This window comes from Parasteatoda tepidariorum, chromosome 3 (genome assembly GCF_043381705.1).
Source record: "Parasteatoda tepidariorum isolate YZ-2023 chromosome 3, CAS_Ptep_4.0, whole genome shotgun sequence".
Classification (NCBI taxonomy): domain Eukaryota; kingdom Metazoa; phylum Arthropoda; class Arachnida; order Araneae; family Theridiidae; genus Parasteatoda; species Parasteatoda tepidariorum.
The window spans coordinates 73,940,592-73,954,586 of record NC_092206.1 but is presented as its reverse complement, the minus strand read 5'-3'; the positions used below and the strand labels follow the sequence as shown (position 1 = coordinate 73,954,586).

The 13,995-nt window shown below is 33.1% G+C and overlaps 1 protein-coding gene across 1 annotated transcript in view; it reads left to right on the top strand.

Annotated features, from left to right (window-relative positions):
* Window positions 1-4,094: 4,094 nt before the first annotated feature.
* Window positions 4,095-13,995, top strand: part of LOC107445907 (EF-hand domain-containing family member C2-like) — a gene marked incomplete in the record, with an annotated part of 26,542 nt that continues 16,641 nt past the window's right edge. Inside the window, 5 exon segments of the mRNA XM_071178840.1 lie at window positions 4,095-4,321; window positions 6,885-7,028; window positions 8,292-8,442; window positions 10,677-10,891; window positions 12,006-12,257. Coding sequence (XP_071034941.1) covers window positions 4,286-4,321; window positions 6,885-7,028; window positions 8,292-8,442; window positions 10,677-10,891; window positions 12,006-12,257 — 798 coding nt within the window.

Genomic DNA, 13,995 nt, shown 5'->3' with positions numbered 1-13,995 from the left:
ATTTTGAATAATGTGTAAATGCAAAGTGTAACGATTCTAAACAGTTATTTTTCACTAAAAAAACATTATTTTCTTTAGCCTACTATTTATTTCTGAATTTTATTTAAATTTATTTTTCAATATGTAGTACTAAGAACTGAAGTAAACTGGCTCCGGAGCAACGGGGAATCCCCGTTTTCGTTGCCGTACCGAACGCCACTGCTTAACGGGGAATCCCCGTTTTCGTCGCCGTACAGAACGCCACTGCTCAGAATATTAAATCACAACCATTAATATGTAAACAATAAAACGAAACAATGCAGCTGGTTCATAGTTTAAGTAGTGTTTAAGCAAATCAATCATTTACTGTACACAGATTTTGAAAATTAAAGTAAAATAGTTACTTACTCACTTCTGGTAGACATAGTTTTTAAAGCAGAATTCTTTTTACACTATAAAGTGTTTGATTATAAGGAATTATTAGGTATTAGAATGATTTGGGTGAAAGTGATTCTTCTTCTTTTTCCTTGGGCGCAACGCAATAAACCTGTTATAAGCGAAGCCTTTGCCTGATCTTGTTATATATTTGATCATGTTGTATATAGCAATAATCGAGGTAGATTATTGGGTAAACGGAGAAGAAAAAAAGATGTCGAACTTCTGTCTTTCATAGAATTTCTTTATGAAAGCTACATAATGGTAGTTAAATGCAGTTATGCGATGAATAAAATGAAAAGGTAAATAGATGAGATGAAAATTTATGTTTCTCTTTATTATCTCAAAATAATTCAAGGCAAGAAAAAAATGCTAACGATATTTTCAAGTATCTAAATACAACTTCTTTGTTCTGTCTTTTTTCAAAACTCAACTTTTTTAAACAGTAATTTTTATTTATTTAACACCTGCGATATTATTAATTATTATTTATTTCATCTGCTAAAGGCACTCTTTATGATTAGAAAAAAAAAATAAACGGATAAAAGAATAATTATTTTTATTCTTTTATCAATTTAACATTTAGATTTTTTTATTACCTACCACCAATTAGTCAATTTTAACTAAAATTAATTATATATATTTTAAATTTTTTAATGTTTTTTTTAATTTGTAGTTTTTATTACTGATTTAATTATCGTATTTCTACTTTACGTATTAATGAAATTATTGATGCATTCGTTTTAATCGATTAAATTTTATGTTGATATTTAATGTATCATTTATTGGTCTAAATATTTTATCTACATCTATAATAAAAAAAATTGTTGAATATACTGTTAAATAAAGACATTAATGTATATAATTCTGAATCACATTTCTTTATATACAGTAGAGAACCGATTATCCGGAACGATAGGGACTATCGGTATTCCCGATAACTGATTTTTCCGGTTTTCTGAATCGCTACAAAAAGCCGTTTTTTTATTGTTAAACCCAACTTAAAAAAAATTGTTATTTTTTGGAAATAATCTTAAAAAGAAGAGAAAAACGATGAAGTAATACACTAATGATTATTTCCAAAATGATGGTAAGGTAAACATCTTTCAAAAAAGAAAGAAAAATCCTAAAATCCTATGAGGAAAAAAAATTTTTTTTTCAAAAATTGCGGGAAAATTTATCGAATTTCGTTCCAGTTTTTTGGTTTTCTGATTTCCGGATAACGGGTTCTGTACTACTAACAATCAAGGAGGTGAACTAACTTTTGCATACAAGCACTACTAAAATGAAATAATTTTGTTTGCATGTCTTATAACTTCAGAACCGTTTATGATAGCGTCTTGAAATTAGGACAGTGGATGAAAGGGGCAATGTGTGCAAAAATGTTTCAGTTCGCTTTAAGAGTTCTCGAGATTTAATGAAATACGCAAAAAGTAAAGTTAACATTAAGGCAGTGGCGTAGCGAGGGGTGGGCAAGGGGGGGCATCATGCCCCGGGCGCTACTCACAAAGGGGCGCCAAATGGTCCGCANTCACATGGTTTTCGAAAGGGGGGCGCTAAAAGGGTATTGTGCCCCGGGCGCGAGTTAAGCTCGCTACGCCACTGCATTAAGGGGAGCAAACTTTCGACCGCCCTCCTGACCAAATTATTGGGATCATATTTCCCAGATTAGGAGTGATAAATCAAATTTATTATGTCAAAAGTAATATGGTATTGTTACGAATTTGTATATACGTGTGTATAATTTTGTGAATATTCCTTTGTTATAAGGATAAATATCTCAATCAGTTTAATTAAAAAATTTGTAAGATAGCGGCGAAATTCTAACGTGACATAGAGAGAAAATGACGCCAAGGCCAAATAATAGACACGACGTAAAATAATAGACAATTTTTGCTGTTACTTACCTAGTAAATCATTCAAAAATCCGATTTAAAATTGTTTACGACACATGAATCATTTGAACATCGTCAAATATTATTAAACGTTATTAAACATTAAAAATTACCTTTCTCTAGAGGGTTAAAATGTAGAAATTATAAATGCCACTCTAAAGATGAAAAATGTTGAGCGCATCACTTTTGAAAAACTTTAAAAGAAGGGGAATTTTTGGTGGTGGCAGAAGTTTATTACAAGCGTAGTAGCTGCCAAAATTATTGAAAATTTACTTTGCTAAGGCAAAGTAAAAATATTAAATCATGCACTTTATTACTATTTTAAATATGAAAGAAAATCTTTCAGCGAAATTGAAAGATTAAACAGTTAAGACGATTACAAATGAGTTAGGAAAATTAGCTAGCTTCACTTTTAGTAATTAAAATTAATTGGCGTGCCGAAAAGTATACGCTTCTTTTTAAAGTAATACAAAAGATTTTTTTACAAAAGAAAATGGTGAGTATTTACTCTTTAAGTCAATGATAATGGTCTATCTAATTTTAATATTCAGCACCCATATCGCACCGACCACAGTGCTGACGTAAAAATATCCTCAGTGATAGACAGATCATAGGTTAGAGTTTCTTTCCTGTCAGGCTAACCGTGGGAGGTTTTCGAGATTTTCCTCTCCATGTAACGCAAATGTGGGTTAGTTTCATCAAAAAAGAAGAATTGGATACTTGTAATTGACGTCATCGTAGTTAAATCGTGGTATTTGTCCGACATAGAAGTCAATCAGTTTCAACACACGCCCGTGACGTTGCCTAAAAGTAGCCAATTAAATCTAATTTTATCACGTGGTTAGCCATAATCACTTCACTTCTTCTCGAGTCGCAACTACCCGATTGAACAGAATTTTTCAGTTGAACTAATAGTTCGATTACCACTATGTACTTTCCCACCTGATTGTCACCACTGTATATTAGTGACGTTTCCCTCACTTTTTTAAAGGTAGAAAGCTGTCAATGTTTTTATGAAGCAAATTTGATGGTTTTTTACTCCATTCGATCTGTTTTGCGTAAACCTCCGAATTTAACAAAGATTTTTTTAATGCCATCTAGCAATGGAATGCCTGCAAGTGACGTAATGCGAGTATCTCGATCCTGATTGGTTGCTGAAACGTGGCATTTGTTTACGTTAGCAACTGTTCTTTCCTTTCCATTTCGAGTAAGCCAATCCCTTAAGTATTCTCTTAAGTGTCATTCTATATTCTTACACAAAGATTCTTCACAAAGATTTCCATTCTTTCACAGTATATTTTTTACTTAACGCAGAAACAGGCACGAAGCAAACTTATAATGTATCAAAGTTGACAGGTACACAAAACGAAAATATATTACTGTCACAAAAAATACATGAACAAATAATGAATCTAAGTAAAGTAAAAGATGTAGACGAAAAAGAGCTATAGTTCAATAAATTCGACGTGCGATACGGCGGTATTGTATTTAATTAACTTCACGTTAATCAATATGCTAACTTATGTGCAGAAACTTATCTCAACTTTAACGCGTCATTTTGCTTATAAACAAGCAGCTAGGTCACATGTGTGGGCATCCGTAATCTTCTTCTTCTTGAAGTGCAAGTACCCAGTTATTTGTGTGGCAATGATTCTATGAAACAATTATAATTTTTGTTCGCAACTTGGAAATGCTAAAAAAGAAGTCCGCATAAGTTTGTTCGTCTTTCAGATTTCCTAAATATACTTTAAACTTCATATTTCTAAGAGCACTATTCTTTTTAAATCCAAGGACTTAATCAATTTTAATACATCGGGGAATTTGTAATATTACACATGCATGATCGTTGGACAAATAAACAAATCTATCACTAATATTCTCTTATAGCAATTTCTTGTTAAAATAACTAAATAATTATTTCTTTACAATCCTACATCTCGTTAGAATCTGTATGCAGAATTTCTCGAAATAAAAATATGTTTACTGCTGTACCGGGGTTTTTGGTCAAACAAGTAAGCAATTTCATCTCTTTCAAATGTTAATATTTTAATACGGTGGATATGTTAATGACGAATTGGACTAGCTTTTAATTTTTCAGACATCATGTATTTTAATGCTTTCTAACACAGAATGCATCTGCGGACGTACATACAAAAATGAACAAATTGATGTAATATTGTTGAAATTTGTTTGTGATAATTTTTTTGCCACTGGTTCCCTGAAATTTTAAATACGGAACTTAAAAAAATCAGTAAAGTTACACAATTAAGAGTATTATTTACAATTTTATGCTATTCTATAAAATATTATTGCTATTACTTTCGTTAAGCTGATCTTTTAATGGTTTTATACGAGCAAATGTTAAACACTTTACTTCTTAAATTTTTAAAATTTCCTAAAGTAACATTAAGTCGTGAAGATTTGTAATTGAAATAAAAATGTTACGTAATCACAATATATTTTCTATAAAAACTCGAAATCTCAAGTAGGAAAAAAACACTTCGCAGAAATTTTATTTGATTACTTAAAATAAGGTACTAAACTTTCCTTTCACTTAAGATGTAGAAAAAGGTAAATACAGTATGAATCTGACATCGCACTAAAAATTATTATTATTATTTTAATTTAACGAGATCTAAATCCAAATTATGGATCCATAATACAACTGGTCGATAAAAGTTTGAGCCATTTTTTCACGGTCTCTGAATCGGGTAAGTACTAAAAGATCTTAAAAAAATTTTAACATTTATCCCCTTTTAGAAGAAGAAAAAACAACGATTTCCTCGATATGCACTCTCCGAGAAATCCTCATTTAGGCATTGAGGAAAAAGTCTCCAGAAAGACAACTCCAGCTAGTGCGTCCCAGAAAGACAACTCCAGCTTGTGTATCGGAGGACAGTTACAAAGTTGTAAAAAACTTTCAGACCTCCGATTCACATACATTTAATCGTTTTAAACTGAGTGTTCAAAAATATTAACTGCTCCACTTTCAATCGTTGGTCGTTTCCAACTTTTTCAAAATTTTCAATCTACTTCTCTTGCGTTTCAATTCATGTCTCGCGCTTTTTCAATTTCATTAGTCTACTTAAACAATCTCGTTTAATTAGTCTATTTAAACTATCTTGTTCGCTTAATGAATGTCGAATTACATGACTGGATCATTACCATAGTAAGCGTTTAATTCGCTCTCTAAAGCTCCTATTCGTATGTAAAATGTCTTATACAGTTTGGCTTTAGGTCCTTCCTCGTATTAGCGAGTAAACTTATTTTATTGTTTATTTTTCCGAAATAAGTCAAGCGGGCCTGCGAAAGAATGTCCCTGACTCGGTTAAATTAGCACGCATAACGCACATTGATTGAAAGCAATCGCCTTTTGTTAGGTGCCATTAACCCCTTAACGCACAGATGTTTTGAAAAAAAACCGGCCAAATAGTAATCCATTTCTTTTTTATGTAAAAAAACACACTTTAGAATATTGTATTCTTTTTTTGGTGGACAATTTTGATATACAGCGCTTTTGTTCGATGGAAAAAGGCTATATTCAGAGTTGCCAACTGGTCCGGACACGCCAAAATAATTTAAAAAAAACTGTAAATAACTACAGTAAATTTTGCAAATATTTGACTATTTATACTTGCTTTTTAAAGGGTTTAGCTTGACTTCAGTATTGGTAGAATGGTAGAAATCATAGAAATCTCGGTGCGCTGCCGCGAAGCGGCATTAACCGATTCATCTGTAGTAATAAATCGATGATGAGGAGTAGTGAGGTGGAATGGAGATGGGGGGAAGAGGGGGTGCTTAGCACCAAAAATCGAGAGTGTATTTCGCGTGCTAGGGCAACATCATATCCCTAAGAAAAAAGGCAGTGATTGGGCTAAATTTAGTGTTGTCGTCAATTAATTCAATATCTAGGAGTGAGTTAAAATTGCTGGTGGGACAGGTTTTTGCTTCATTGTAGAAATTTTTGTTTAAATTTTTTATATAGACGTTGATGTCATCAATTTTAAGATCCCTTTTTATACTGTTATTGCTAATGCATTTAGGGGCGCCGACGAGTCTTCTTATAATCTTTTCTTCTGCCATGGAGAGTTGACTTCAGTATTGAAAAGTGGTGAAATATATAAGCCTATGAATTATTTAGAAATAGTGGTGGATAAAAATCTACTAAATTGAATTTATTAAACCAAGAATCACGATTGATAAACTACCACTTTAAAATACACATTTGCTGTCCGGAGCAAGTTGGCAACTCTGTAATATTGTATTCCTGAATAAATAAATGTTACAGCTTACAGTCCTATGTAAATGATAAATATCAATAAAACAATTTTTTTTCTTAGCTTTCACATTGTTATTTTCAATTCTCGATTATATTCGAGTGTGAAAAATTATAGCAACATGAAGCACAACGCCGCTCGAATTAACTCGAGCGCACAAGTTAAGGGATTAATACTCTATTTTTGGGGAAAGAACTCCAGTCCATTTTTATTTTCTGTTAATTTCATGCGAGTGATTTTACCTTTTTATTTAGCACTCTTCGATTTTTTCTAGCATAAGATCTTGTTTTCATTATAGGACGAAGTAAGTTTCCACAAACCTCAACGTTTTGTTTTTCGAAATGGATTGAAAATTGAAGAGAATCTAGAAGATAAGGGGCCTAAAATAAGTCGAGCCTCTTATCTAGTGGGGAATGACACTTTTAACTACAACAACGTACCAGTAAGGATTAAAATTTTATTTAATCGTTATTTATAATAATTTTTTATAATTTTTATTATATATTTTAGACTAAAGTAATGTCTAAAATATGTAAAGTAATGTCCAGAATAGGTATTCGATTATTTACTGATGAAACAAGTTAAAAAGTATTGACAAATGTATCTTGAGATTATTGGAAATATTAAATGTTTTAAGGAGCAAAAATTGATCCGTATTAACATCTAGACACATTTCTTTAATTTATAATTGTATTTAAGTAATAACAATTAAGTATGAAAATATGACATATATAAACAAAGAAGGAAAGAAACCACAATTTTGCCATAACTTCTAGTACATTTTAAAAGTAAAATAAGAAGAAAAAATTTTTTAGTAATAAATTATTTTATATCTATAATTCGTTTATATTTATCCACAAGACAGTTTTCAAGATGCAAATTCGGATTTTAGAATGAATAAAATGGAAAAGTTGGGATTCATATGATACTTAAAGGAAAAGATGCACTAGCTCAGAATTCATTTATATAGTAAATAAAGCTATTGTAATCCCAAGAAGTGATAATTCACTTACTTATGAAATCTATAAAATCCTACTTTAACAAATTTTTCTGTAAAACTAAATGCGGCACAGTAAATTGGCGTAAGCGTTCGGAAACAATAAAATTGTTATGGAAATTAAAAAAAAAAAAAATCAATAAGCGGAGATTGTTATTTAAAGACATATGAAGTCTTAAATATATGGATACATATCTGCAATGCTATGCATTTAAAATCATCCGTAGTATTTATACTATTATTTTGAGCCGTGGTGGCTCAGGGGATAGAGCGATTGCCTTCCAATGATGTGAACCGGGTTAAAAACCCAGTGATGGATGGTCGATACGAATTCCACACCTGGATCGCATCGACCACAGTGCGGACGTAAAATATCTTAAGTGGTAGACGGATAATGGGTTAGAGTCCCCTTGCCATCAGGCTAACCGTGGGAGGTTTTCTTCGTTTCCTCTTCATGTAACGCAAATGCGGATTAGTTCCATCAAAAAGTCATCCATGAAGGCGAATTTCTCCCAATACTTGATCCAGGAGTTCCCTCGTCTTCTGGATTGGGTTCAAAATTAGAAGGCTACGGAGTTGAAGATTGGTAGTCGTAAACCCTAAACTGGGTCGACTGTTCAGCGACGGTTATAATATGCTATTGTTTCCTTTTAAATATATTCATCTGAAATTAAATACTGTGTTTAAATTTCTGCCAATTTTTTTCAGAGTTTGACTTTCACGGCATTCTATCGAGAAAAGTTAGGCGACGAAGAGAAGTCAACGACAAGATTTCGTAAATGTAACATTTCTTACTTTTTAGAAGATGATGAAATGAAAATATACGAACCATGTAACAAGAATAGCGGACTGCTTCAGGGTAATGTTTCTTTTCACCATAAGTGCGTATTTTTATTATTTTTTATTGAGTTTCACAATTGTTAACAAGGTGACAACAGGTACGATAAAATGTAAAAGTAGCTTAATAAAAATATCCCGTAAGCAATTTATTTGAGGTCAGAAACAAAATGGCTTCGGCTTATTTTATGTAGCACTTTCTTCTTAGCTTTCTTATTCAAAATTTTAATTATACTCATAGTTTTGTCATACATAAGTTTTCCTTAATTGTCGCCCCACTGATTTATATTTTAAAGTCAGGCTTTTAATATACAAAATGATCCGTGAGGTTTTATTATAAAAATAATGATATTTCATTAATGTTAAAATTAAACGGACATTTTTTTCTAATAATTACCACATATTAATCAAATCAGCATAAATTCAGTACCAAATATTGAGTTGTGTATAGGAATTTACAAACTGTGCAAAGATGCGGAAAATTGCATAATTTTCAATTGCGCGCATAATTATCGAATATACGTACAATTTTTATTTTTCATTAAAATATCTTTATTCACCTAATAAACTTATATTTACGGTTTTTTCCTTGCAACTTCACATCATCACGAAAGCGGGAAAGTGTGGCTTGCAAAAGGCCACACTTTTTTCAAAGGTGGGAGTTTTTCATCAAATTGTACCATAGCCTTAGTACAGTTTTCAGATCGGTACATTACAAGTACCTAAGTACCTATACGAAATTTCCATTTGATAACAGCACACAGAAAGAGTCTCAGCCATTATACCATTTCATCAGAAGAAGGAGGGAGATGACCGCTTCNACAACAACTACTAATAACAATAACTAAATAAACAACAACTAAATTCCATTCGTTTAGCATTGCGTCATATGTTGTTCCTACTAAATCGAAGTAGTTGTGTTTTTTTTCACATTATACCCAATTATACTCATAGTTTTGTTATATATATAAGTTTTCCTTAATTGTCGCCCCACTGATTTATATTTTAAAGTTGGTCTTTCAATATAGAAATGATCCATGAGGTTTTATTATAAAAATAATGATATTTCATTAATGTTAAAATTAAACGGACATTTTTTCTAATGATTACCACTGTAGAATTATATTAATCAAATCAGCATAAATTCAGTACCAATTATTGAGTTACGTATAGGAATTTACAAACTGTGCAAAGATGCGGAAAATTGCATGATTTTCAAATGCGCGCATAATTATCGAACATACGTACAATTTTTATTTTTCATAAAAATATCTTTATTCACCTAATAAACTTATCTTTACGGTTTTTTCCTTGCAACTTCACACCATCACGAAAGCGGGAAAGTATGGCTTGCAAAAGGCCACACTTTTTTCAAAGGTGGGAGTTTTTCATCAAATTGTACTATAGCCTTAGTACAGTTTCCAGATCGGTACATTACAAGTACCTAAGTACCTATACGAAATTTCCATTTGATAACAGCACACAGAAAGAGTCTCAGCCATTATACCATTTCATCAGAAGAAGGAGGAAGATGCCCGCTTCGCGGGCAGGCACTCTGCTACAATACATATCAAGTCGAAGACTATATTATTAATAATGGCAAAGTGCCATTTTTTTTCTATTACGAACTCCATTTTGCGCCCCAAACTTTATATTTGTCATGTATGTTTCTTAGTCTAATTTCAGGATGAATGGGAAAAGGGCCGTAATGGCCTCAGACACCCAGTTGCGCTACAACAAACGAAGACTATATTATATTACAATATAGTCTTATCACCCTTCTACATATAATTACACAGTTAGTACCTCAATGATCCACATGAATACTTCTTTACTTCATTTGCATTCCACAACCTCATCGAAACACCACAAAGATCAAGCTAAAGATGAATGGGAAAGGTGCCCATATGCTTTATACAGTTTAAGTTTTTTTATATTATATTAGGAAATATTAGTTAGTAAAATAGCTTAATTTTTAGAAAAATCTTAATACGATAAGCATTATAAGACTACTACTCTCTAAAATCTTTCTCAACAACCATACAAGTTGGCAACTATGCATATATGCTGTATCACATTAAGCAAGAATATTACCATTGAGTTAAAGGGTAAATATCTTATACTACTTTTTTTTATATAAAAGAACCTTCTGCATTACTGTAAGAAAGGAAGAAAAGGGAGTGCGCACTTTAGCGGACAGAACTTTCCGATAGACTTAAATAAATATAAGGAGGTATAAAATATGAATCATTTAAGGTTGCATTGTTGGAAAAGGAAAATTTAAGAATCCGGACGGAGGGTACTACACCATCGATGATCTGAACATTGGAAACACATTAATTGTGAATGGACGGGAATACACCTTGATAAACTGTGACCCGTTCACAAGAAATTTCTTGACCGAAATGGGATTCAGGGTGCGATCACCACAACCAGATGTCTATGACGCCATTACGATGGACAGGGAAGAGGTATGACGTTATTTAAATATAGACTAGAACTCTAAGTAAACTTTTACCATCATAATTAGGTGATTTCAACTAAGTAATAGACTAGGAAAATTTAAATTCTGGAACAAACGTAGCAAAGTACTTTATTATTAAAATTTTAGTACAGCCGTGAGATAGGAAATAAAAATTTTCCATTGATATCTGGATGACAATATGCATTTAGCATGTATCATTCTCTTTCTAGCTTTTTTCCACAAAGAACAAATGTCTGTTATTCCCCAAAGTTATTCACAATTACATACCTGCCAACTTTTAAGCATTTGGCGTAAAATATTATTTTCATATTTAAAGTGGTAGTAAATATATACTATTTTTTCTTTTATTAACTTAATTTTTAAATGATTTTGATCACCACTGTTCTTAAGAAAATTAAGCATATATATTAATATGTGTTACTATCATGCGTGTCAGCTTAAGCTTTTTCAAATACAACGTATTTTTTTTGCTTAAAATTGAAATTTGAATTCCGTTTTAATACCACTGGTAAAAATCATAATGGAAGGAATTAAAAGTTGGCAGGTATGCAATTATTTTCTATCTTGGGAAACGGTCTTGTATATGCATTATAACTTTTAATAAATCTTGGTAGTTAAGGTTCATTATTTCTCCCAAAAACAAGTAAGATATGAAACGGTTTTACTACCAGTTTTATATTTTTCTCGTATATAAACAGACCTGTTTAGTATGCTCTTTGTCTTGTCCTGCTTAGTCTTTTGAGCTCTTAACACATTGCCTGCGGACAACTTTTCGAAAAAATGTATTAAAATTTTAAAAAAGTGGTAGGCAAGTTTTCATAAAAGTTGAAACAAACTTGTCACTATAGATACAACCTCAATTAAAAAAAATTTATAACGAACGATTATAGTTCTGATTACGTATATACTGAGTCATTTATGTCTCTGGTAATCATGAACGGACAATTTCTTTGAAAAACACAGCGGAAACGAAGTAGTTTTGCTACCACTTTTTAAACTTTTGCATGGATAGCATTAATTTCAAAAACGCATTTTTACGTGAACCGCTTGCAGTGTGCTAAGACAAAAAAAATATTTAAAAAATTATTTTGTATATACAGATGAATACTCCCAAGTCTTACAGAAAGCCATTCGTAAAGGAATACAAGGGGGCCAATTTTTTAAAGTATCATCCGAAGCAGTTGAGATTCTATGGCTACTACGGTGATGGTAAGAATCTTTTTGAAGAGAGAAAAGAGGTCACGCTCTGCTACGATCTTGCCAGCAGTAAAATCAAGTTGGTTGAGGAAAGAGGTCGGAAAGAAGAAAAAGTGACCACCAGCGTTATTTTGCGACCAACTCTTGTACCGAAAGTAAACTCAATATTTCATTTATTTTTATTTCTGGTTAAAAATCTTTCTAGAATATAGAGTTTATTGGTGCAAGAGCCGGAAACGGCTATACAGCGCAGAACAATAAAGGAGGAACTCGGCGTCACAGCCCGAATCAGGGGACAGGTACCTAAAAGAAACCTGATGGGCTTTTCTTTATACGTAATGCGCATGGTTTAACAATGATAAGCCTTCTTTTTGGTTTTACTTGCAATCTTGCAATCATTGCACAAAGAAGAAAAAAAAACGCAGCGGAAATTTTTTTACAGCAGTTTCAGAACGAGGTAAAGACATGTAGCCTAATCATACTTGTAGTAACTGCGGTTCGATTACTATGGACTTATTGAAGAAACTTCAAAATAAAACTTAACAAACTACTTTACAAAATATGAAAACAGGATATAAACAAACAATCTTATTCCGGACAACCTTGCTCGTTGCCGGTCAGAACGAAAACTAACTCCTTTTTGGAAGGAGTCGAGTTCCAAAAGTAATATGTAATTGCAGCGCCATCTATGAATTAGCGCAAACAATGGACAAGTTGATAAATTCTGATATTATATTCTGGCTGGGTGGCGCAGTTGGTTTGTCGTCGGCCTTCTGAGCCCAAGTCTGCGGGTTCGATCCCCGGCCCAGGATTTTCGGGATGCAGAAAATCCTCAGCGGCCATGTCGTATGATTATGCGTCATGTAAAAGATCCCTGGAGTGCCTCATTGGCTCTTGGCATTTCCGGCAAAATTAAATTCCAAGTGCACTTTAGCATCCAAATAGAGTCTCGGTGCTGCCATCTAGTGTGGCAGAAACTAGACGCTCAAATTAACATGACCAATGGTATCTCACCCATTGTGGTGGTCCTGAAAGAGTGGATACCACCTCTGCAGAGCGCACTAGGTCTGCTCATCGGCAAGACCTATAGTGCAGCTCATTGGAAATTAAAAAAAAACATATTCTGATATTACATAAACAATTTTTTTTCTTTCCTTTTTTTTTGCATGAGAGTTTTCTTAACGGATCATTGCTGCTTTTGTATCACTGATTTTAACTATGCAATCAGCTTCTCTCCCGAGACTGCAATTTTTTTAATGACATTTTCAGTGTATTAGTTTTTTGAAATGTACAAGTTTAAAAATGTTGCATTGTGACCACCACTAACCTTCGACATCAACGTGAAATAACCAATCACAAAAAGCAGGTGGCAGCATATTACAGTAGAGTGTATATAAAGGATGTCCTAGGGCATCTGAAAGCATTTCAAGCGTTGGCGTAATGCAAAAACGTAGCGATTTATCCGACGTCCAAAAGGGCATGATTATTGGCTTTCGGGCCAAGTGTGGAATCATTTCGGAAACGGCTAATTTTGTGAACTGTTTTCGTGCCACCGTGTTGAAAGTATACTGTGCATGGTAAAATGGCACTATCCAAAATCAGCGGCGTGCCACATGCGGTGCACCACGGGCTATAGATGGCAGAGGCGAAGGAAAGCTACGGAGACGCGTTCGGGTGAATTGACGTGCAACTGTTGAGCAACTGACCGCCCAGATGAACCAAAAGGCTACCAAGTGTGTATCCTCAACAACGGTTCAGCGAATGTTGCTGCGCATGGGCCTCCGTAGCAGAAGCCTGGTTAATGCATCTATGCTGACTGCTGTTCATCGGCGACGAAGGCTGGAATTTGCATGCCAGTACCGCAACTGGACGTCCACAGAGTGGCGACAGGTG